Source organism: Rattus rattus, chromosome 10 (genome assembly GCF_011064425.1).
Source record: "Rattus rattus isolate New Zealand chromosome 10, Rrattus_CSIRO_v1, whole genome shotgun sequence".
In the NCBI taxonomy this organism is placed as follows: domain Eukaryota; kingdom Metazoa; phylum Chordata; class Mammalia; order Rodentia; family Muridae; genus Rattus; species Rattus rattus.
The window spans coordinates 19,606,616-19,633,099 of record NC_046163.1 but is presented as its reverse complement, the minus strand read 5'-3'; the positions used below and the strand labels follow the sequence as shown (position 1 = coordinate 19,633,099).

Genomic DNA, 26,484 nt, shown 5'->3' with positions numbered 1-26,484 from the left:
TATTCTGCATATTTTAGTGAAATAGATCTTAACATATCTATGTTTCTAACCAATAGACATGGAAATGATTCTTTCAATGAGTGACTTCTCAAGTTAGAGGAATTTTAAACTTTTAAAATAATAGTCAAGTTCAGAAACATTATGAGAAATACCTTACTTTGCAGAACTTCATATTTTCCAAAATTATTTACAAAGTTATTAAACTATACAGTGCCCACAATACTACAACTAGACAGAGCTGAAGTGTTTACTCCCATTCTAATATTGACAAAAATAAAATTCATAGGAACTGAAGGCTCCTGAAAAGAGGACATATTTACTTAGAGCCATTGCTGGAACATTTCAGCTTAGAAGACCTCCTTCCTATTCCTTTACTGAATGTTCCAGTCAATTAATATAGAGAGACATATAAGAATGCAAGTCAGTCTACATGATCAATACATCCAACATTTTCATGTCAACATCATAAGGATATAGTTAGAATGAAGATAAAACGTGGAGGGAAATCCCTTGTGGCAGTTATTAGGTTCTGTTGATTTTGTGAAGTACACTCTAACTCCTAAGAAGTTGATGAGCGGCACAGGATCCGATTATGAGTAGCCAGAGGCCTGGTCTGTGCTATGATGTCATTTCAAACACTTATTTCAGTAAAGCAGTAAGGCAGTCCCGGATTTTATTGAGAATCCTGCATTCATTAGTTTGTTTTTTGAATATCCCTGCCAATGGTTAGTTAGTTTTATACAATTAAAACATTTAATACATTTTTAAGAAATGACAGTTTAGATGACGGCCCAAAGTCTGTTTTCCTGAATCAGTACATTTACACACACTGATTAAGCCTCTTCCAGATGTTCTCTTTTCTTTAATTGATGCTTCTTTGGCAATTTTTAGATTGTGTTTATCTCTGAAAATTTGTTGATATTCTAGGGCTTCTCTCTGAAGAAGCACTGTGAGAATTACTTAGAAGCGCCTACAAGCATTCAGTGTCTGCTGGTGAGTTTGCAAGGATGCTCTTGCAAAGGACCTGAGTTCAAGTCTCAGCCCCCAGTGGTGGCTCACAACCATCTGTAACTCTAATCTTTCTTTGGGAATTAGGCATATACGTAGTGCACATACATATATGCAGGCAAGACACTCATACACCTAAAATAATAAGCAAGTAAATCTATTTTTAAGTGAAGTATCCTTGTTTAATCTATTTTTACAAATCTAGATTTTAAGAAGAGTGTCCTGATAATCTGTAGTTTGAAATATAATCTACACCAAGCAATTCTTATATTAAAATGTAAAGACTCACTAGTATAAATCACCTTCTTAAATAAGACAGAATATAACAAAATGACACTTGAATATTCAGGGTATGGATAATCCTGTAATGTCCCTTTATATCCACAGTAGACATCTGTGGATCCCAGACTTATAAGCCTTACTTATAAATTAGCATTTTTCCTATGTATTTATAGTCCCCCAAAATAGTGGACACATTTCTTTTAATGTTTGAAATTAATGACGGAAAAATTGGAATGTGTTTTAATTTTTATTCCAGTGAAGAAAAAGTTTATACAGACTATCCACATAGTAGGTAGTGCTAAGTGATTCTGAGAGAGAAAGAAAAACAAAACTGTAGAAGACCATGAACCTCAAGCAGGCCCCATAAAGCCAGTCCTTCACTTGGCCTTTGACACGATTTTTCTAGTTTTGCAGAACTAGAACACTAATACATTTTTGAGAAATGAGGGGAAAAAAAGCCAGCATTCCTGAGGAATCCAAAGGCAGCTCCTACTGTGGCAGACAGGAAGCTAACAGTGCGTGAAGCCGCAGAGCATGCAACCCGACACAGAGCAGCTTCCTGTTACCCACCGGAACTCGGTTTATATTAATCACTCACTTAGACAACAAGTTGGGGGCAAAGGCCTAAACAGTGGCAGGGCCATTGATGATGACTTACTGATCAAAGCCTATTAAGATAGGTCTGGGTGAACTGGGCTGAGTTTCTCTGAAATTACTTTTCAAAGCAGCATCAACAGGGGCGAGCGCCAGCACTGTTGAACTTTCTACGTTAGTCCATGAAGTAACGAAAGCATCACTTGAGGGGCACGGTAACTTTTGAAGGATAAAAATCAAGTGAAGTGTGGAGGTGGTGGTGCTCAAAGCTTTTTGCAATTTTTCTTTTCATCTGAAGATAGTAGTCTTTTTTTTTTTTTTTCACACAATGGACTGAATAAAACCTCTCTCTGGGTTCAGCGTATTTTATCTGAGTCCCAGTATAGTTCTGACCACATATCAGTACTAGAGAATGTATCTGTACCATACCTTCGAATACTGTGGCAATAAAGAAAAATGCGTGGGAAAACAGAAGTGTTCCCCATCTCTGTATGTACCCAAAATAAAATCCTACACAGAATAAATCACCGAGAGTGATAGCATATTCTACTGGAACCATTAAGGTATCAGTGGCCCGCAGAGACAAACCTTTGACATATTTTTTGTAAATTATTAGGGAAAATGTTTTACTTTAATCATTTCACGTTAAAATATTTTAGGTGTATTTTCCTTGCGTTTGTTGTTTAAAATGTAGCCAACCGTGTATGTCGTTGATGACTAAAGCTCCTGCTTGAATACTATTGATTGTGCACTGCTCTTCATGTAACAGTTTTGCCTCCTTTGATTCATTCATTATTTACTTCTTCCCTTCCCTCCTTCTCTCCTTCCTTCCTTCTTTCCTTTTTTCTCTGTGTATGTGTTGGAAGGCATTGGGGGCACGCAAGTGCTTATGGGTATGGAGGTCACTGAAAAACTTTTGGGAGTCAGTTCGCTTGGAGTTACAAGCCCTGGTCCTCTCTCTGTAAGAGCAGGATGTGCTGTTAACAACGGACCCATTGCTCCGTTGGTAAGAATCAGTCTATGCCAGCATATCAGATTCTTCTCCTGAGAGCATCTCCCAATAGAGGAGTCAAGCCAGGAGCCGGAGTGTGAATCAATCCAGACCTGGCTCAGCGCTAGCTCCTGTGAGCCAATAGTTTCTGTATTTACTTCAGCATTCACAGCAGGAAGCACATATACACACTCATCATGACCCCTGACCCAGAATGGTGTGTCTTTAAGCTTTATAGGATGCTGCTATCACAAAATAGGGGTGCTATATGATCTTAATAAATTCAATATATTCTTCAAATAGAAATCAATCTTTACACAGAAATTATGACAGAACCAGAGGACCGAAAGAATCATAGATGCGACTGAACCCATCACCTGACCTCTCTTAAGTTTCTACCATTACAACCATGCTAAATGGCTATCCTTTCTGAGTTTGCACACAATTCCTTAGCCAGGAAACCCACTGTCTCTCTAGATAGCTGCCAATGCTTGGTTTATTTCAACCCCCAGAAGATTACACCTAGTAATCATAAATATAGTATCCTAGGAGCACTCCTACTGGATTATGTGTCTTTCAATTCTTTGGATTCAAATAAAACATTTTTATATTAGATCTGGAATCAGAGATGCTGGTATTCCCTTTATCCCAGACACTGTCCGTCCCCTGAACTTCTTGGAATAAGACACGCAGGACCAAGTCATTTCTGGTGAAGACACAAAAACAAAAGTACCTTATTCCCCAAAAAACTCAGGTGGAAACTGCTCATAGTATAATATCATAGTATAATGTCTCAGACAAAAGCCTGGAGAAGATTCATTTTTGCTCATGGTAATTGCATATGATATAGATAGATAGATAGATAGATAGATAGATAGATAGATAGATAGATAGATAGATAGACAGACAGACAGACGATGTCAAAGCTGCTGTCAGAGGCTCATGTCAAGCTGAAAATATCACCAGTCAGGATATTTGGACATTTCTGTGAGCCTGAAGTTTCCTTGTGTGTATACAAGCACTGGTTGGCTGATGATAATAAACACACAATATCTCTATTTGCAAGAAAAACAGGTACCTGCTCCCTGCAGCTTCTAGAAAATTTCCTCTCATAGGTACAACAATGGAAATGCTTTATGTGCCTTATATCCACCCTGTTCTATTCCATATCTTTATTCTATTATATTCAAACCTGTCCTCACTCATTTTCCTCTCCATATTGTGTAGTATACACAATAACATGGGTTCATATGAGTAATTATGATTTGCATATGTCTTAGTTACTCGTCCCAGTGCTATGAGAAATTTCCCTGACAAGAGAATTTAAGGGATTGTTTGTTTTAGCTCACAGTTCAAGGTACAGTCCTTTGTAATGAGGGGGTCAAGGCAGCGGGTACTTGAGGCATTGGTTTCATTGATTCTACAGTCAAGAAACAGAAAGCATGAACAATGTGCTGAGGTCTCTTTCTCCTTCTTAGACAGCCTGGGATCCCAACCCAGTGAAGAGTGTCTCCCTAGTGAGCATGTTTTCCAACCTCAGTTAACCTAATCAAGGTATTTCCCACAGGTACACACAGAAGCCCATTTCCCAGGACATTCTCAATTTCATAACTGAAAATTGAGATTAGCCATTACAGCGCATATTGGTATTCTGTGCAAACTTCTCATTTTCTTTCTTTGTTAATTTGTTCCCATTCTGTTTATCTCTGTACATAGTTTCAAGTGTGACTATAGCACTAATTGGCGTGTGTGTTTGTGTTTGTTGTATCTATTTGTGTGTGTGTGTATGGTGTATGTGTGTGTATCTGTGTGTAGTATGAGTGTGTGTGTGGAATGTGTGTGTTTGTTGTATCTATTTGTGTGTGTGTGTGCGTGTGTGTGTGTGTGTATGTGTAGGATTTCATCTTTTTAAACCTATGTCTCTTGTCTTAGGTTCGTTGTTATTTTGGGTCTTGTGGGAGGGGGTGTTTGGGTTTTGGTTGTTTGTTTTTATTGCTATAACAAAAACCCTGAGACTGAGTCAAAGGTGAAAAAGAGAAATTATCTCTTACACTTCTGGAGCTGGGGAGTCAAGAGCAGGACCCTAGCATGTGCCAGGACTTCCTTAATGTGTCATAGCATGGGGGGGGCTCATGACGGCACAGAGCAAGCCTCAGAGCTTAGATTTCTCCACCTTTACTAATGCTGCCGTGGATAAAAAAGCCTCAGACATCGTCTGATGCTAATTACTTCCTGAGACCCCACCTCTGAAAACCGCTAACATGGAATTGATGATTACGTTTTTACCACATGATATTCAAGGAGAGTCAGTGAAATGGTAGCATTTCCCCAGCCAGCTTTAGTCCTTCCCTTAGGTTTGAGGGTGATGTGAGCATCATTTCTTTATTTGTTTGCTTTGGCTTTCTGAGACAGGGTTTCTTTATGTAGCCTCGACTCTCTGGAACTTGGACTGACCTAGACTCGGAGACATAACTTCCTCTGCCTCTGGAGTGCTGGGATTCGAGTAGTGCTGTCAACTCTACCACACCCTGTTGTTTGGGGAGGTTGATTCGTGTCAGGGTAAAAAACAAAACAAAGAAAACACAAAAAACAAGCACACAAACAAAAACAACAAGGTTTGAAGGCACTGGAGAGGGGGAGGCAGGAATATCCGAGAGTTGGAAACCAGTCAGGACTACACAGCAAGACCTCAGTCTCCCAAAGAAATGAAACAAAATGAAGGAAAGACCAACACAGCATTTCCTTCATTATGAAGACAAAAAAATTAGGTAATGATTTTCCATAATCACCATTTCTCTGAATCGCGGTTCATATGTAGCTTCCTAGGTTTCCATAATACCACCATTTAATGTTGAGCTCATCCTACCCTCACTAGTGAGACTTACAGGAGGGAGGCACCGTGTGTCCTGCAGGGTCGGATTTAAGAACCTCACAGAGCTGCCTGGTAAGTGGCACAGCTGAGTCTTACATTAAGCCCCACTGATCCAGCTTGAAGTGGAGGAAGGTGAAGCTGAACCCTCGCATTCACCTCCACAAGGGCAAGCCCGCACTTTTGGAAAAAACACAAAGACATCAGAAATGGTTTCTGTCAACCTACTAGACTTTGGATGGCTAACTGTCTTTACTTTGTATGGAAATATGTTTGGACACAGGACACAAGGTTTTTACATTTTTATGGCGATACTCATAGGTAACTTGTTTTCTTCTTGTTACTTAGATAATCGGGATTGTTGCTACAGTGTTAAGGTATTTAATGTTTTAACAGCTACTATGGTTATATGAAAAGTACAACTCTGAGGGGGAAAGTGGAGCTATTCATACTTTAAACCCTGATTTTACATTTAATTCCTTCTTGAATTCAAAAGTCAAAGTAATTAAAATAGATTTTAAAAATGTAACTTGTTTTCATTTTTATAGAAACAATTTTTTTCTATAAGGTTATTTCCTTAGCAACATGACTGACAGTGAAAACTAGAAAAAGCCATTTTAGAGTTATATAGGCTTTCATATTGTAGCCCACATGGTCTTCATATTCAGGAACCTCCTGATTCAACTGTCCAAGTGCTTGAGTGACAGGTGTACACCACCACGCCTGGCTCCCTCTCTGTCCACAGATGTTATGTATTCTCATTAATATTTGCAGTATGCCAGGTCGTGAACATTTTTGGACTGTGATTATTTTTAAATGTGGCACTATCATAGAGTCATATGCTATGTTCGAAGAATTTTAGGAAAATACATAGTAAGAGTTTTAGTTAACTGAATCGATTCAAGACAACAGTGAACATAGCAATCCGCGTTATTCATCGACACCTGGACCCAAGCCAGGAGATCACAGCCCCTAGAATCCCCCAGAAAGCCTGACTGGCAGGAATCTCTGAGCATCCCCTAATCCTTTTATTTTGATAGACAGCAGACCTTTCCTTTTGCCCAGTCAGTGAGATAACCAGTGAAGAAATTATCTTTTGTTGTGGTTGTTCTTCTTAATTTTTCTACCTTTTATTTTACTTTTATTGTATGCTTGTTTTGCCTTGAATGTATGTTTGCTCACGAATATGTACCTGGTCTTTTTGGAAGTCAGAAGAAGACCAGGAGGCATATATGCTCTCTCTGTGTGTGTGTGTGTGTGTGTGTGTGTGTGTGTGTGTGTGTGTGTGTGAGAGAGAGAGAGAGAGAGAGAGAGAGAGAGAGAGAGAGAGAGAGAGAGAGAGAAATATTTTGTCAAGTGAAAGATCATATCTGTGTATTCTACGGGGTAATAAAAATAGAGTAACAACTATAAGAAAGAAAAGCTCCGTCATTATTTATATGCCAAACAAGTCCAAATGAAGGCAACTCAAACGGAAGGAAATAAGCATCCTATTTCCGGCTTCCAAAGACTTGCTTGTGGAGTCGTAACGGCTCCTGGCGCGTCTTCCTGTTTCTAGTTTCTTTCTCTTCGCTCCGTTACGCAACCCCGCGGGACTGATCTTTGGAAGGGACCCCCTTGGTCTTCCAGTCCACATCTACCCCATCAGTTCCCACTGCCAAAACGTAAATAAGTAAATAAATAATGCAGTAAGAACTTAGTAAGCCCCAGCCCCGCCCCCAGTCTGACTGCAATGACTTAGCCTTTCTGACTTGATCTTCCGCCATGAATCTTCCAGGGCAGCCAGTTTGCCAACACATGATGCCTTCGGAACGTCTTCAGATTTTCCATCAGGGTGTTTTGTTTCTCTGCTAATCTGTGCACACGATGATGTTTTCTTCTTCTTGCTGTTTGTTTGTTTAACTCTGATTTATACCTGAAATGTAGAGTCAATGCAGCTTCCCTAACACTTTCCGGGACACCCTGACACGAGGCCACGAGGGCTGCAGTTGCTTTTGCCTAGGCAGGTCACTGGGATTTGTCCAGTGCTGCCCCTTCGGCACGCAATGACTCACACTGACACTTTCTTTTGACACAATGGTCCCACCTCCACTAAACTCAAAAGACCTGATTGTCATTTCATGCTGGTCCCAGGACTTTGCGCATGGTCAATACGACATCTGTATTTGTTTACTTGATTTTAATTACTAGTTTTAATATCTCAAGCTTGTTCACTGTCTCTGAATCAAAGCCTTCACCAGAAATCTTCTACATATGGCCTGGTGGTGCCTGAGTTTGCGCTTTACAGATTATCAGCAACCACTGGAAGCCTTCTGTGTGCCATGCATTTTTAGAAATGTCGTAACAGTATACATATTTATTTGTCTTCATAATGAAGGAAATGTGTGTGCGTGTGTGTGTGTGTGTGTGTGTGTGTGTGTGTGTGTGTGACTAAGCAAATGAAAGTTCTGTATGACATGTTCTTGTCATGCAGAACTTTCATTAGCTGTAGCTGAGGCTGTTCTGATCCTCACTATATAGCCTAAGATCTCCTAAATTCTGAGATTAGAAACATGTACCACCATGTGCAACAGAAATTTGTCTTGGTGAAATAATTGCAGGGTTCTTTTGCTGAAATATGTAAAGATCAAATTAAGGAAAATTTCTTCTAATACAAAAGTTCAAAATCTTGTTGCAGTTAAAATTTCATTAGAATGCTCCTTTAGAGTTAATCTATACTTAGAATGTTATATTCATTCCCTTCATCCACAAAGCAGATCAATCCCATCCCATTCTGCTCTTTATATTAATAGAGCATCTAGAATATGTGCCCCAGCACTATGCAGGCACTGCGGGAGACTTTGCGTAAATTTATAGTGTGTCACCATTCTCACAACTTAAAATATTTTTGAATTACCAGAGCTTCTTTGAAATTGATCCAAGTTGGGTAAAATATAAGTATAATAAAAACATTCCAATCAAATGTCTAATGAGTGGCGGTGGAAAGACAAAAATGATCATTTCCTAAACTAATAAGCAAACCCAGAAAGTACACCTTAGGTTTCAATGTTTTATAAAATATTTGTTACTTTAGGAATACTTTGTTACTATAAATAAGCATACCCAGAAAGCACAATTTAGGTTTTAGATAAGATTTCATGCTTTATTTGCTTATTTTAAGAAGATTATTAATTAATCCATTCAAAAGATTAATTATAAAATGATTCTTTGGTTTTAGGGATTCTTGGGATTTTAAAATATTAGCCACGTATTAAACTAAGGCTTAGACACTACACTGATTGATGAATAAAACATATTCCTTTCCATCAAGGGATTTACTGTCTAATGAGATTCTAGAGTAATACACTGTATCAATCTCACATTTACCTTTTACTATTATTTCAAGGCTTTTCTTTCTGTGTGGCAGCACAAATAACCCCATTTTGAAATTTTTCTTACAGTGATAAAGAATTATTTCAATTTTGTCAGTAATGGTAATTCCTTTAGTTATTACTTTTTAGTAAATGGCTAACACCTACTGAGAAATTACACAATAGGCAGATTCACAATCATTTTCAGGGTTTAAATCAGACTGTGGGAAAGCTTTGTCTGTAAATTCCATTTTTATCCCCATTTTGCTGATGAGAAAAGTAAGACTCTGAAAACAGAACCTGCTGAAGGTCGCACGTGAGGCACTATCAAGATGACAACCTTTGTATGACACAGCTGTCATACAAAGAAGGAGAGAAAACTAACACGGAGGACAGTCATTGAGGAAAGAGCCCATATTCGTGTCTAAGATCATTGTCAAAGAGGACGTCTTCTGTTTTTGTTTTTATAATGTTAATATTATAATATATATAATATATAATATATATTAAAATTAAAATTTTAGGTATAGGCCTAAATGAGAAGCTAGTGTCCACATATTAGTAAGCACAATAACTAGCAGCATGTGATTATTAGGTAGAACAGTTTCAGACTGGATGTAAAACATGATTTAGGGTCAGATTATAGGAATATTTTAGAATGTAGACTTTGGAATTTCGAAACACCAATCTTCTTCTGCAAAAAAAGTTAAGAATGTGTGCCTTGCAGACTGCAGATTATTGGGAAGAGAGATGTAATACGGATGAAGGTACTGGGGGAAAAATCATAACACGGTCTGCATGTGTCAATTCATATTTGCTCATTTGCATTCATAGTCACTCCTAACAGCTGTCTATCATAGTTTGATGTCTGCAACTGAAAAAAAATACTTACCAAAGGAAATTGGGGGGGGGGTAGTAACTTTATTTTAACTTATAGATTGTTGTCCATCACTGAGGGAATCCAGGGCAGAAGCTCAAGGCAGGAACCTGGAGACGGTAACACAGTCCAGGACAGACAGCTGCCTGCTGGCTTGTTTAACTCCTTCCTTATACCACTCAGGACCACCTATTTAGGGGTAGTACCGCCCATGGTGGGCTGGGCCCTCCCACATCAATTGTTAATCAAGAAAATGACCCCATAGACTTGCCTAAAGGGGTTCTGATGGAGGGCAATTCCTCAAGTGAAATTCCTTCTTCACATCCTCACCAGCATCTGCTGTAGACCTGAGTTTTTGATCTTAGCCATTCTGACTGGTTTGAGGTGGAGTTTCAGGGTTGCTTTGATTTGAATTTCCCTGATGACTAAGGATGTTGAACATTTCTTTAGTGCTACTAAGCCATTTAGTATTCTTCAGTTGAGAATTCTTTGTTTAGCTCTGTACCCCATTTTAAAAAATAGGATTATTTGATTCTCTGGAGTTCTTTATATATATATTAGATATTACCCTCTACCAGATGTAGGATTGGTAAAGATATTTTCCCATTCTGTTGGTTGCCATTTTGTCCTATTGACAATGTCCTTAGACTTACAGAAGCTTTGCAGTTTTATGCGGTCCCATTTGTTAATTCTTGATCTTAGAGCATAAGCCAATGGTGCTGTGTTCAGGCACTTTTTCCTATGTTTGAGGCTCTTCCCCACTTTCTCTTCTATTAGTTCTAGTGTATCTGGTTTGATGTGGAGGTCTTTGATTCACTTGGACTTGAGCTTTGTACAAAGAGATAAGAATGGACAGATCTGCATTCTTCTACATGCTGACCTCCAGTTGAACCAGCACCATTTGTTGGAAATGTTGTCTTTTTTCCACTGAATGGTTTTAACTCCTTTGTCAAAGGTCAAGTGACCATAGGTGTGTGGGTTCATTTCTGAGTCTTCAATTCTATTCCTTTGATCAGCCTGTCTGTCTCTGTACCAATACCATACAGTTTTTTTTTTAATCACAATTGCTCTATAATACAGCTTGAGGTCAGGGATGGTGATTCCCCCAGAAGTTCTTTTATTGTTGAGAATAGTTTTTGCTATCCTGGGTTTTTTTTGCTTTTCCAAATAAATTTGCAAATTACTCTTTCTAATTCTATAAAGATCTCAATTGGAATTTTGATAGAGATTGCATTGAATCTGTAGGTTGCTTTCAACAAGATGGCCATTTCACTATATTAATTCTGCCAATCCATAAGCATAGGGGGTCTTTCCATCTTTTGAGATCTTCGATTTCCTTCTTCAGAAACTTGAAGTTCTTGTCATACAGAACTTTCATTTGCTTAGTTAAAGTCACACCGAGGTATTCTATATTATTTGTGACTATTGTGAAGAATGTCATTTCCCTAATTTCTTTCTCAGCCTGTTTATCCTTTGAGTATAGGAAGGATACTGATTTGAGTTAATTTTACATCCAGCCACTTTGCTGAAGTTGTTTATCAGGTTTAGTAGTTCTCTGGTGGAATTTTTGAGGTCACTTAAGTATACTATCATTTCATCTGCACATAGTGATATTTTGACTTCTTCCTTTCCAATTTGTATCCCTTTGACCTCCTTTTGTTGTCTGATTGCTCTGACTAGGACTTCAAGAACTATATTGAATAAGTAGGAAGAGAGTGGGCAGCCTTGTCTAGTCCCTGATTTTAGTGGGATTGCTTCAGGTTTCTCTCCATTTAGTTTGATGTTGGCTACTGGTTTGCTGTATATTGTTGGTGAGATTGCAAGCTGGTACAACCGCTCTGTAAATCAGTCTGGTGGTTCCTCAGAAAATTGGACATAGAGCTACCTGAGGACCCAGCCATACCACTCCTGGACATATACCAAAAAGATGCTCCAACATATAACAAGGACACATGCTTCACTTCATAGCAGCCTCATTTATAATATCCAGAAGCTACATTTACACAATGGAGTACTACTCAAGGATTAAAAGCAATGACCTCATGAAATTCTTAGGCAAATGGATGGAATTAGAAAATATCATGCTGAGTGAGACAATCCATTCACAAAAGAACACACATGGTATGCACTCACTGAGAAGTAGATAGTAGCCCCAAACTCAGAATACCCAAGATATAATCCACAGGTCACATTAAGCTCAAAAAAAAAGGAAGACCAAAATGTGGATGCTTCAGTCCTTCTTAGGATGGAGAACAAAATACTCATGGGAGAAAATTCATGGACTAAGAGTGGAGCAGAGAGTGAAGGAAAGGTCGTCCAGAGACTGCCCCACCTGAGGATCCATCCCATATGCAGCCACCTAACCCAGTCACTATTGCTGATGTCAAGAAGTACTTGCTGACAGGAGCCTGATATGGATGTCTCCTGAGATGCTCTGCCAGAGCCTTACTGATACAGATGAAGATGCTTGCAGGTAACCACTGTACTGAGCACAGGGACTCCAATGGAGGAGTTAGAGAAAGAACTGAAGGAGCTGAATGAGTTTGCAATCCCATAGGAAGAACAACAATATCAACCAACCAAATCCCCCAGAGCTTGCAGGGACTAAACCACCAACCAGTGAGTACACGTGGAGGGACCCATGGCTCCAGCTGCATATGTAACAAAGGATGGCATTGTCCGGCATCAATAGGAGGAGAAGAGCTTGGTCCTGTGAAGGCTCTTTTCCCCAGTGAAGGGGAATGCCAGGGTGGTGAGGTGAGAGTGGGTGTGTGGGAATGGGAGCATCTTCATAAAAGCAGGGGGAAGCAGAATGGGGGGGGGGAAGAAGATAACATTTGAAATGTAAACATATAAAATATCCAACAAAAATTATCAAAAAGATAAAAAAATTCCTTCTCCCCAGGTGACCCTTCTTGAGCGGAGTTGACAAAAACAACTAACGGGCAATGTCATGTTCTTGTCCATGTGATCAAAATAATTCTAACCATTATTTTAGGCACAGCATTCTGTGTTTCTTGAAAGCAGGAACCAGATTTTATCTGAGTGAAGTAAAGATTACAAACGGGAACTTGTAAAATAGATGCCTTGTTTTCTGTAAGAATTTGGGATGAAGATGAGCTCTTCTGTCTAGGAACTTTCTGTGGTGAGAGATGTCTGGGTTTATGTATCAGGCGAACTTTGATTCTAGAGGTTGCAGGGTGGTGTAAGCAAGAGAGAAAGCAATCATTCTCTCCAAACAGAAGAGAGGAAAATAAAAGGGTAAATAAGGAACTGAGAAATATTCCGCAAATCAATCATTTTACAATCTAGGATCACTGCCAAAACCAGAGTCCCTCCCACCCTTTTTGTTTTGTTTTCCTATCAATGCCATATGTAGACTTGACAATGGTAACTTGAGATGATCGCTATAATTGACGAATGGTCTATTTCTACAAGAATCCTAAGTCTGTCGCAACTGCTCTTTTCACAGCACATGCAGAATGGTAGAACTGATGTTAATTTTCCTCCAGAACTGTAATTTGCTCCATCACAGTTCTAAGCCTGAACTTGATCTGAACTTCTTTACTATATATGAAATGTATATGAAACTTCTATTAATGATTTGATCATATATGTCTATGTGAGTGTGTATACATTTAACCTAATGTTTACTATTTAACAGGGAGCCACTGTGAAGAAGACATTGATGAATGTTTACCAAACCCTTGCCTAAATGGTGGTACTTGTCAGAACTTGCCTGGGAATTATACCTGTCACTGCCCCTTTGATGATACTTCTAGGACATTTTATGGAGGAGAAAACTGCTCTGAAATTCTCCTGGGTTGCACTAATCACCAGTGTCTGAACAATGGAAAATGTATCCCTCACTTCCAAAATGGCCAGCACGGATTCACCTGCCAGTGTCCTTCTGGCTACACCGGTCCACTGTGTGAAACTGTCACCATACTTTCTTTTGAGAGCAATGGCTTCCTGTGGGTCACCAGTGGCTCCCATACAAGCATGGGGTCAGAATGTAACATATCCTTGAAGTTTCAGACTGTTCAGCCAAATGCACTTCTCCTTGTCCGAGGCAACAAGGATATGTTTGTGAAGCTGGAGTTGCTGGACGGCTGTGTTCACTTATCAGTCGAAGTCTGGAATCAGTCAAAGGTGCTCTTGTATATTTCCCATAACACCAGTGATGGAGAATGGCATTTGGTGGAAGTAACATTCACAGAAACTATAACCCTTGCCCTGAATGGCAGCTCCTGCAAGGAGAAATGCACCACTAAGTCTTCTGTTTCCATTGAGAATCATCAATCAATATGTGCTCTGCAGAACTCTTTTTTGGGTGGCTTACCAATGGGGACAGCTAGCGACAGCGTGTCTGTTCTTAACATCTATAATGTGCCGTCCACACCTTCCTTTGTAGGTTGTCTCCAAGATATTAGATTTGATTTGAATCACATTACTCTGGAGAGCATTTCATCTGGCTTGTCATCAAATGTCAAAGCAGGCTGCCTGAGAAAGGACTGGTGTGAAAGTCAACCCTGTCAAAACAGAGGACGCTGCATCAACTTGTGGCAGGGTTATCGGTGTGAATGTGACAGGCCCTATGCAGGCTCCAACTGCCTGAAAGGTGAGAGGAGTGGGGTGCCTGGGAGTACTATGCCTCCAGGCAGAGCCATCTCAAATCACCCAGGCTGCCACCCCCTGTTAGGAAACATAGGGACCCCTCAGGACTTTCCCTGATGTTTGCTCACTAAGGCGATAAAAGGACACAGCCATGATATGTATTAATTATGAGTGGATTTCATAGGATAGCTAAGCTTTATTTGGGCTGAAAAGTAAAATTAAAATAATAACAATAAGCAAATAACTGCAATCAAAGTGGCGTTTCATCTAGCTAGTAAAATGCTCTTAGCACTTTGCCATTGGTTGAGTATCAGAAATGTATGGAAAACCTTATTTGTAGAAGATGTAATCTTTTAGAGAAAGGGGAGTTTGGGACGGAGAACTAGTTAGTGCCTCATATTAATACTACATCTTGTGCTTGCTGGAGTCTCAGTGAATATACACTTTCCTGATCTCTCCGTATAGCTCGCACTTCCTTAAGAATCATGCTTAAGATTAGAAGGTTGACAAGCTATCAGTTCTAGTAAAAAAAAATTGTCTCTTTGAAGGTCTTGTTTTATAAAGAGGATAGATGTCTTCAGCAGGAAAATGAAATGTATTATCAGAAGGACTTGGTAGTTGTCACGCACAGATCAATATGATTCCTCTAGCGAATGGGTTTGAAGTGTATTTCAAATCCTTTACTTCTGACATCCCTCTGAAGGCTGCCATTGATGGCGATCAATACGTACCTGCTCACTTTTATTATTATTATTATCATGTATTGAGAGGGCTAAGAGGGAAGGAACCCTAACAGACGGCTTTGAAGTTCAGCTGCAATTTACTCCAGCGTTTGAGAATGAGTCCAAGGAGGACAGCATCTGGTAAATAGTCTACTCTGCTTTGTATGAAATAAAATTAAAACCAGCCGTAGCCTATACCCTACTCCATGTTCAATGGCTAAGAATTATTAGAAACTATTCGCAGGTTTCCCCCTGACCACAGTATTCATTACGATCGTGGACCTGTTTGACATTGAGGCATGGCGTCTGCTGCTCCATCCAATATTTTAAGTGGTGTGGCAAGTTGTTCTGTGATTATTGTTAAAGGTGAAATTATACTGAGGCAGTGGTTCACGTTTTGAAGAGAAATCTAATTGACCCAAAGCAATATTTTTACTACATACACAAAATAACAAACAGATGCGGACTCATTTTGACTGGCTTCCAGATGCGGTGACCCTTGAGGCTAGCACTGACCTGGGGATGCTGACTGTCTTAGGAAATAGATTCGAGAGATGCCAAGCCAGCAGGTTCTGGTTTTCTTTAGATTTTTTTTCCCCAACTTGGAATATAATGAACTTTTAAAACAAAATTCCTGATTTGGTTACACTTTCCATGTCTCCCCAGATATTGTGATTACACCCCTATCCTCACACCGAGTGTGATTACATCCCCCAAACTTACACAAATCGTGATGAAATCTTCTATTTTCACAGGTTGAAACTGTTTAACCCGACATTTTGCATCAAATGATTATAGGGAAGGAATTTCTTAAAACTGTTCGTTCCTGAAAATTTAGGGGGGAAATTTTAAAGGAAAGTTATATTTTTCATATCACCCTAGAATCATGAAGTTAAAATATTCTCCATTGCTGAGATCTATATAGAAATGTTTTCTGTATTTTATTACACACACACACACACACACACACACACAGACACACACACACACACACACAAACACACACACATTAAGACCACAAATGGACTTTATATACACACAGAGCCATTCTATATGTATATTCAAGATGAGGCACACTAAAAATCAAGAGGGAAAGCCATCAAAATAATAATTTTTAAAGATACATTTTATTATTTTACTTCATGTGTATGTTTGTGGGTCTGAGTGTATGTTTCTGTGAGGGCAGATCCCCTGGAACAAGAGTTAAAGACAGTTTTGAACTGTCTGATTTGGGTACTGGAATCAAATCTTGGTCCTCTACAAGGGCAGCTTGTACCCTAGCCATTGAGCCACCTCTCTGGTTCTCAAACAATGATTTTGGAACAATGTTTGTCATTGGTAAACACAACAGAAAAAGAAGATAGGTTGGGTAGAGGGTGGGATTATCTGAATGACACAAAAAGACAAAAAGTGTAGACATTGCCAATATCTTGAAGCTGATCTTCTCCAAAGTCATTTGTGCCCCCATAAGATTTCCACAGCACCCTGAACTGCCTGCAGTAATAACATTAGGTGTCTTGCATCATGTGTCAGAACAGATCTTCTGAGATACTGTTCTAAGGCAGCGGTCCTCAACCTTCCTAACGATATGACCCTTTAATATTGCACCTCAAGTTGTGGTGACCCCCAACCATAAAATTATCTTGTTGTTACAACTGTTATTTTTGCTACTTTTATGAATCATAATGTAGATATCTGTGTTTTTCAATGGTCTTAGGTGACCCCTGTGAACGGGTTATTCATCCCAAAGGGTTATGGCCCAAGGGTCCTAAAGGAATATGTCACATACCTCTTTCTTTATTTGGAGAGAATCTAATTTTAAGAAGCAACTTATATATATTTGTCTTCCTCTTTACACCAAGACTTTTAGAATGTTATCATATCAGAATCAGCGCTTGTTCAGTTTGACAGAGCCTCGTTCAGTAGCTGGATTTCTTAGGTAACCCTCTGCTTTTTAACCCGCTTCAGGAACAGACAATGCACTATCCCATCTGACCCCAAATTTTGAAATGGTTATTTCTGGGTGATGATTTAGCCTGACTTCCATTTTCCCAAACAGTTATCACTGGGGATGTTCTCACTTAGGGCTTTACATCCCTTCTTGAGAATTATTAAATATTTGAAGAAAAATATCCCATGCCCAGCAACCACTCCCACCATCCTACACACATTACTTTCCTCTAGTGTCTCTACACGACATGTCCTTGTGGGACTTCATTAGCTGCTTGTTCCTTTGTCATGCATTTGCCTCTTTCTAATAGCTATTATCTAAGTGTGCTTGATGATACACTGACATGGAACCACACTTTCTTCTTTCTATATAACATAGTCCCATTTATCCCGTAAGCACTACATTTAATTTTGTGACCGTTTACACATTGCCTTTTGTCGGTCACTGTCATTCGAGAGGCTAGAGAGTCCTCTTCTGTCATAAACGGATGAGTCACATTTAATATCAGTGACTCCTGGTTGCTTTCACTAAACTTCATCTTACGGGCCATTGCTCAGTAAAATCTGTCAAATTAAATGTTTTCATCCACACATCTCTAGAACATATCCATTATCCGTATTAAGCACCAAATCTCCCATGCTCATAGCTGGGTCCTTCCTATGTGGCTACGGCGTTTCTAAAATCAAGTAGCACATCACACACTCTGACTACCTGCTTGTGATTTCTGAAGAATAGGATTACTGGAGAGTCAAGTTTCTAAGGAAAAAAAGAAACCCATCCCTGCATCCTGTCTTTTATTCTGATCCACAAAGTGATGCTGCAGGCGTCCTAGGATGACCAGCAGGGACCTGGCCCCCTGAGCTTGAGGGATTTCTGTGCCTACCCTCAAAACTCAAGGGCTTCCAGAGCCCAATTTTCTTATTAAGCATTTTATCCTACACAAAAGTGCCGCAGCGTGTGCAGAGATGTTAACCCGTTCAAAGGGGCTGTTTTATCTGACAGAACCTTTGAAAGCTACCTGGAGTTGCCTGGAGCAGGTAGTGTCCAAATGCAGATTCACAATGCAACGTTCCTAGAGGAATCAAGTCAGAGTTCTGAAAACGTAGCCTTTCATGCGGAAGGTCTTCAAACACAGACGGTTGTCTAAGCAAGACTCGCTGTGGTTCAGCTAAACTAAAATATGTCTTGCTTTCGCACGAACTTCAATTGGCGATATTACCTAACCATGGTAGGGTATGATCTTCCTCCCCACCACCACCCCCGATTACAACTGAGATGTGAAAGCCCAAAGCAGCAATATCTTTCCGACCGTATTGTAGTCAAGCTCAGCAATCATTTCCACATTGCAGATTCAATAGTCAGCGCGCAGCCCTTCCTGTACTTGACCTCAGTCCGTTAACAATTGCACACTGCACCCTCCTAGAACCTCTTTCCCTAAGAGATTCTTACTACATGGGGTAACTTCCCCAAATTGAACTGGATATTCTTGCTATCGATCTCTGTCTCCCTACAAAGCAGTTTAACTTCACGACACGTCTGCTTCGGCAGGCCTTTCCACAGCAGAGCTAAACGGGACAGAGAGCCCCAAGGATGCCTGGAGCGCTCGCGGCCACACCCTTCTGTCACCAAAATGAAACTTAGAGGTATATGAGATTTCGTTGTCTGGAATCTAGAGAGGAGACAGGGATATTTAGTCGATCATTTCAGAAGCTTTGGTTTTTGGGTTTTTTTTTTTCTCTTTTGTAACTGACAGAAAGTTATTATGACACAAAGTATAGTGATTTTTACAATAATCCCAGAAGCTGAGAAAAATGAGGAAGCTTTACTATTCTACTGAGTAAGACTGCCTGGGACTTGAGAAAGTGTCTGATTGTGTATATGCCTGTGAAGTTCCATCTCCCGTTTCTCTTACATTTAAATGTAGAAACTTGCTTTCTCCTTCCCTCTTTGGACATTGCAGAGTATGTAGCGGGAAGATTTGGCCAGGATGACTCCACCGGATATGCTGCCTTTAAAGTTAATGATAATTTTGGACAGAACTTCAGTCTCTCTATGTTTGTCCGAACACGTCAACCCCTGGGCTTCCTTCTGACGTTAGGAAACAGTACTTACCAGTATGTCTGTGTCTGGCTAGAGCACGGCAGTCTAGCACTGAAGACTCCAGGCTCTCCCAAGTTAGTAGCAAATTTTTTTCTCAGTGATGGAAATGCCCACTTAATATCTTTGAGAATCAAACCAAATGAAATTGAACTGTATCAGTCTTCACAAAACCTAGGCTTCATGTCTGTTCCTGCATGGACAATTCAAAGAGGAGACGTCATCTTCATTGGTGGTCTACCTGACAGAGAGAAGACTGAAGCTTATGGTGGCTTCTTCAAAGGCTGCATTCAAGATGTAAGATTAAACAACCAGAATCTGGAATTCTTTCCCAATTCAACAAACAGTGCACACCACGATCCAGTTCTTGTCAATGTGACTCAAGGCTGCCCTGGAGACAACGTCTGTAAGGTAGGGTCATTCATGTCAACTGCACATGTGGTGCGTGCTAAGGTTGTGTTTATTAAATGATCTATTGTAATCACTCTGCTTTTCTCTTGGTTTATTGTTGTTATTGGGTTTTTTCCTTGCTTTTTTGTATTTTGTTTTTGTTCTTTGTTTGTTTTTGAGATAAGCAACTAACTATGTACCCCAGAATGGATTTGAACTCACTGTCTTCCTTTGTCAACTTCTCAAGTGTGGGTGGGGATTACAAGAATATGCTACCACACCCGTCTAAAACATTTTTTATGTGAACAAAATGCTGATGTCCCACCAGCCATGGGATATTTTTCATCCACATGTCTCAAGAAAGCCTGAGTCACAAAGAACCATGAAAAAGTGACATTAGGTTTTTTGGGTTTTTTTTTTTCCCCGTCTTATAATATTGGTATTTCTTATTTAAATTTCAATTGTTATTCCCTTTCCCGATTTCCATGCCAACATCCCCCTAACCCCTGCCCCTTCCCTTCTATATAGGCTTCCCCTCCCCAACCTTCCCCCATTACCACCCTCCCCACAACAATCACGTTCACGGGGGGGTTCAGTCTTGGCAGGACAAGGGGCTTCCCCTTCCACTGGTGCTCTTACTAGGATATTCATTGCTACCTATGAGGTCAGAGTCCAGGGTCAGTCCATGTATAGTCTTTAGGTAGTGGCTTAGTCCCTGAAGCTCTGGTTGCTTGGCATTGTTGTTCATATGGGGTCTCAAGCCCCTTCAAGCTCTTTCAGTCCTTTCTCTGATTCCTTCAACGGGGTGCTGTTCTCAGTTCAGTGGTTTACTGCTGGCATTCGCCTATGTATTTGCTGTATTCTGGCTGTGTCTCTCAGGAGAAAGTGACATTAGTTTTTAATGACATCATAAATATGTAACAGTCAACATAACTTAAGTCACATGCTTCTCTTGTTCCCAAAACAATCGATTTCCCTAAGAATAATAGTATTTTAATCTACAGGTTCTTAATAGTGTTCTATAGGTTTAGCACAACTACTTCCTTTTCAAAGACCCCACTAAATTTAGTGTCAATGCCCAGCTACTTTTGTTCAGTAAACAACAAAATTTCAGTTTTCTTTTAGTAGTTAGATATGAAATGCTTTGACATATGATTACTCAGAGTCAATATTTTGTTTCAAACACTTTTCATGTCTTCTAAATAGTTTTAAACATGTGAGATGATTATCTCTTTATGAGTCTTTGAAAGAAAGAAGGAACATCACTGGCATGACTTGAACATCTATGAGCCCCAATGACTCCTGTATATGAGACTCAGTTCTAAATATATGTGAATGAACCCCTTTAATATTCTTATAGGAATACTTTTACTTTAATTGAAATGATTTTACATATAAAAGGAGCATTTTTAGCATTTATATATTTACTGATGGAAAGCTAAAGTTTATAAATTTATGTGATGTAGCTCAGTGGAAGAGTGTAGGCTTAGCAAACTTGAGGCCTATGTTCTACCCTCAGAAGTGGAAAGAAGGAAAGGAGGTGGGGCATAACTAGGAAAACCCGTGTTAATAATAGACCCTGGATAAATGCAGTTCAGGATCTAAACAAAGAGTTTAAAAATATTTGTGTTTTGACCACTCTCTGAGTGACCTTGAAAATTGAAACAGTACTGTGTCCTTGAGAATTGGAGGCAGGGGAATTGGGGCTTAGAGTATGGAGTACCGGCCTACAATATTTCACCTTCTTGTGGGATCTTAGGCAACTAGAAGTACCCAGAAGTAAGAATTGTCACAACCAGTTATAACAGATGTGTGCAAAGTGCCTGGTAACTGGTAAATTGTGGTGAATATCCTTCTATTTCAATAATCCCTCTCATGTCATAAGTCAGTTTTACATTTTCTCTTCTTTTATTGTGTTCTTCCTTTCCTTTTTATCTCCCTCACATCTCTGTCTATTGCTCATCCCTCTGCTCTTTTAGCGAACCATTGGAAATGGTAGTGGTCAGCTTTATTCTATATTATTAACAATGTACAGAATGGCTAAAATGCAAAGATGTAGGAGAATTGGCATTTTAAAGTAACAGATGATCTCACCTTTAACATTGCCATATTTCATTGTCCTTGCTTTTTATCCCTTTGATTTTCTTTCTTTCTCAGTCCAACCCCTGCCATAATGGAGGTGTCTGCCACTCCCTGTGGGATGACTTCTCCTGCTCCTGCCCTACAAACACTGCGGGGAGAGCCTGCGACGAAGTTCAGTGGTGTCAGCTCAGCCCATGTCCTCCCATTGCAGAATGCCAGCTGGTCCCTCAAGGGTTTGAATGTAGGTAGCTTTCAAAGCTGTTGTCCATCAGTTTCATTGGTACATTTCAATTGTCCCAACAAGAAACAGTGAAAAAAAATTCAGGCGTAAGAAGTTTAATAGGCCTGGTGTGACCAAGATCATGACCAGAGTGACCTCTGGGATGCATACTGGCCCGAGTTTCGGAGTGAGAAAATGGGCCATTGCAACAATAAACCTAGCTCTTTATTTCAAGCTAATTTGTGAAGGACAAGACAAATGAGACCTGCCTTTGCTGCCTCAGTACGGAGAACATGCAGTCAATGTGCACCCATCTGGCTCACTGCCATTGATCCTTGATTTATTATGTTCATGGCCAGCATAATCTAAAGCTTCCTCACATCTCAGACAGAGAGAACAACGCCCACTTTGCATGTTTCTTTGTGTATTCCCCTATGGGTATCATGGTGTGTAAGAGGTACAGGCTTACTGTGTGTGTAACTGTTCCCCTCCTAAGGACTGTTTTCCAGTTTCAATATTACAGTCATGATTTTGAGCTAAACATCAGGGTTTATGTGTTGTCTTGTCCCTTAAATCAATTAATGCACAGTCCAAACATAGCCAACACTCTACGTCTGAATTACATTAAAATCTCCTCTCGTTATTCAGTAAAGTATCCATCTAAAGATGTGCTCTAAAGTCCTCTCCCCTCCAATGTCAACAGAGAGTGTTTGGAGGAGACACAACCTAGTAAAACAACACAGTCTTGAGGACCCAGCTCAGTTTACCTTGAGTTTACTTGAGCTCCCTGTCATAGCAAGATTTAAAACAAGATTTAAAATTTTACAACTTTCTCTAGGTATAAGCATATTTATTGAAGCAAAGCTCCCCAAAGGAAAGGCAATATATAGAAGTGCATCGAGCACTTTACCCAGATCACAGTATGTGGTTTCACTATCTTGCTAAATAAATGTATGTACCATGATAGACAATAAAGAGCTAATGAGATCGGTCATTTTAGCATTTGTTTAAAAATCCATAGTAAGGTGTTTGTTCATGCTCCTTCCCTCCAGAATTCCTTGCCCAAATGTGGTAAGAAAAACAGCCAAGTAACAATGAAATCAAATGAGACCTTTTAATCTAGTCAGACACTATATTTAAATTATAACACTTGCATTATTCCTCCTGGTGTGGTTATTAATATTCTTTCACTTTCTAAAGCAACAAGTAAAGTTATTTGCTATATTATCCACTTAGTGATGTTTAATGAACTCTTACTACAGACCAGGCAATGTTCTCACCAAAGAGACTGAGTGACCATTTCTACATAATAGATGTCTGGTCCTTTCTTACTCACGCACTAGAGCAGAAAGAGTCAAGAAACAAGTACAAGCCCAGTTTCAACTGGCAACAGGAGCTATGAAATAGATCAGTAATAGAAGGATGCAAGGAAGACCCATTTTAACTTGGACAGTCAGGCAAAGGTGACATTTCAGCAGAGAGCAACGCTGAGGAGGTGCTGAGCATGGGGAACCCTGGAGAAAGAATATTCCAGGTTGAAGTTTCAGTGACTATTAAAGGCTTGTGTGAGGACAAGCTCCTTGTTTTTGTGACTGTGGCACGTGAATGAGGGGGAGATATTGAGAACTGGAAGTAGGCAATTAAATGGGGTCAGATCCCATAGACTTGAAAGATGGCACCTAAAATTCACATCTTAAACTAAGAAGTGGTCGTTAGAGCCATCTTCAGAAGCCACAGAAATAGGGAAGCTGGAAAGCAAAATCTTCCGTATCACCAATGATGGTGGCTGGAACAGAGCCTCACAATGAAAGTCCCCAACCATGCTTTCAGATCAACCTCTGCTGAAAAGTAAGAAAAAAATGAGAACAGAAAATTGACCACAGGGTTGAGGTCATTGTGACCTCGACAAGAGCAGTTTCAGTGAAGTGATAGGGAGAAAATCAGAGAAAATGAGAGATGAGAAAATTAAAGCGAGTTTACAGAATATTAAGTTTTTGCAGTAACAGGAACAGAGAAATAAGACAGCAGAATAGCAGTCAGGGCAATGCTATGGGGTCTTGTGGGCTCTCTTTTTTTAAAATTTTCAGCAATCATAGTTTATTTGTACAGCAGTGGGGAAAAATTACAAAAATGGAAGGGAAATGTTGGTGCGGGGCAAAAAAAAAATGGGTGCACATAAGAAAAGGCTAAAAATAGTGAAAATGAACAGAACCCAACACGAGACCTGACAGCCTGACCTCCAGAAAGGAATAAGGACAGTGTGTCGCTGTAATGTTGCAAAGAGGGCTGGCATGGACACTATTCATTAGGTCGACAGGTCTGCTAGAACGTAGCGGGTGGGGCTTCTGCTTCTCTTTTCTCAAGGTTGTACACAGACTGCAAGCAGACATGGAGTCGGAGCATTTAGGAGATAGTTGTTATAATTATAAAATTATAGCGATTTTAATAAAGAAATGCAGCAAGACAGTCAAGAGTGCTATATTCGCTGAAATAGCTGAACACAAAAAAACTATTATTTTCCAGTTTCCTAACCACATGAATTTACTTGACTGTAGATGGCTAGTTGGTACCTTGGCATGTAATTGAAGGTCTTTATGTCCTAAATCAATGCATCATTTGTGAATGTTTCTTTTAACTCAATCAAAAGCCAGGGTCCATTGTTAACTAATTGGCATGTCACCAAAACTAAGTTTGTGATTTCTGTGTGTTTAGTTTATGTGTGAAATGGATAAGAAAGGCTTCCCTGATACAAGCCAATGGAAATCAGTAATGGGCATTCCTGGAGATTTGAAATGAAAAGAAAGGTGTGTGCTGAATTCTGGTATCACAATAGGCAGGTTTGACTTTCCAGTTTGGTGTTTTTGTCTTGTTTTGTTTTTTTTAAATGACCAAGTTACTCAGCTTCTGTGAATCTCAAGTTATTCTCTTGTAAAACAAGTACCATGATAACATCTGTATACGACACAACTTGAGAGCCGATAGCACAGTACGGAACATGTCTAACAACCTGTGCAAACATCAGTGGCGTGATGCAATGAATGAAGTTGACAATCAGTTTCCCCTTCCCGCTTTAGGTATCGCCAATGCTGCTTTCAGCGGATTAAGCAGCGAAATATTGTTCAGAAGCAATGGGAATATTACCAGAGAACTCACCAACATCACATTTGGTTTCAGAACACAGGATACAAATGCGATGATACTGCATGCAGAAAAAGAACCAGAGTTTCTCAATATTAGCATTCAAGACTCCAGATTGCTCTTTCAACTGCGAAGTGGCAACAGCTTTTATACGCTGCATCTGACGGGTTCCCAATTGGTGAATGACGGCGCATGGCACCGAGTGACTTTTTCCATGATAGACCCAGGGGCCCAGACCTCCCAGTGGCAAATGGAGGTGGACGACCAGACACCCTTTGTGATAAGTGCAGTTGCTACTGGAAACCTGAACTTTCTGAAGGACAATACAGACATCTATGTGGGTGACCAAGCTATTGACAATCAGAAAGGCCTGCAGGGCTGTCTGAGCACACTACAGATCGGAGGGCTGTATCTCTCTTACTTTGAAAGTCTTCATGGTGTCACTCGTAAGCCCCAAGAAGAGCAGTTTCTCAAAGTTTCTACAAATGTGGTACTTACTGGCTGTTTGCCACTCAGTGCCTGCCGCTCTAGCCCCTGTCTGCATGGAGGAATCTGCGAAGACAGCTACAGCTCTTATCGGTGTGCCTGTCTCCCGGGATGGTCGGGGACATACTGCGAAATCAACGTTGATGAGTGCTCCTCCAGCCCCTGTGTCCATGGCAACTGCTCGGACGGGGTTGCAGCCTACCACTGCAGGTGTGAGCCTGGCTATACTGGTGGGAACTGTGACGCGGAGGTAGACAATTGCAAGAGTCATCAGTGTGCCAATGGGGCCACCTGTGTCAGTGGAGCTCAGGGCTACGCTTGCCTCTGTCTTGGAAATTTTACCGGCAGATTTTGCAGGTGGGCACAAAGTCCGTGAAGAGCTCAGTCTCTGGGGCTGTGCTCTGAATTTTCCTTGTCAGTCTAGGAGGCTCTCCCCCTTAAATGTCCATCCACATGTGCTAAACAGGACTGGTTTGGAACACTCCCATCACAATCTGATCGTGCAAAGGTGCAATTATATATTATGCAATATCCTGTATCACGTGTTTTGTATAACTTAGAGAATTATGACACAGCTTAGTAAAGAAAATGTAGGGCATACACCAATGCAAAACGGTCGTTATACAATACTCAGCACGTCACTAAAAGAATATCTGTTCAACTTAACCCATTTTAAAGAATTTCACATTTGTTCTGAAATTGCAATGGAAGTCTATTGCTCTTGTGACCACGTCATTTTTATGCTGTGAAAAATAGAGATTAAACAAAGAATCTTTTAATCCTGTTACTGTCATTGATGTTTTGGCCTTA

General features: G+C 40.0%; 1 protein-coding gene across 1 annotated transcript in view; it reads left to right on the top strand.

Moving 5' to 3' along the window:
* Positions 1-26,484, top strand: part of Crb1 (crumbs cell polarity complex component 1) — a 173,467-nt gene that overhangs the window by 104,774 nt on the left and 42,209 nt on the right. The window contains exons 6-9 of the mRNA XM_032915188.1: positions 13,636-14,592; positions 19,222-19,769; positions 21,906-22,071; positions 25,125-26,031. Coding sequence (XP_032771079.1) covers positions 13,636-14,592; positions 19,222-19,769; positions 21,906-22,071; positions 25,125-26,031 — 2,578 coding nt within the window. The remainder of the gene's footprint in view (positions 1-13,635; positions 14,593-19,221; positions 19,770-21,905; positions 22,072-25,124; positions 26,032-26,484) is intronic.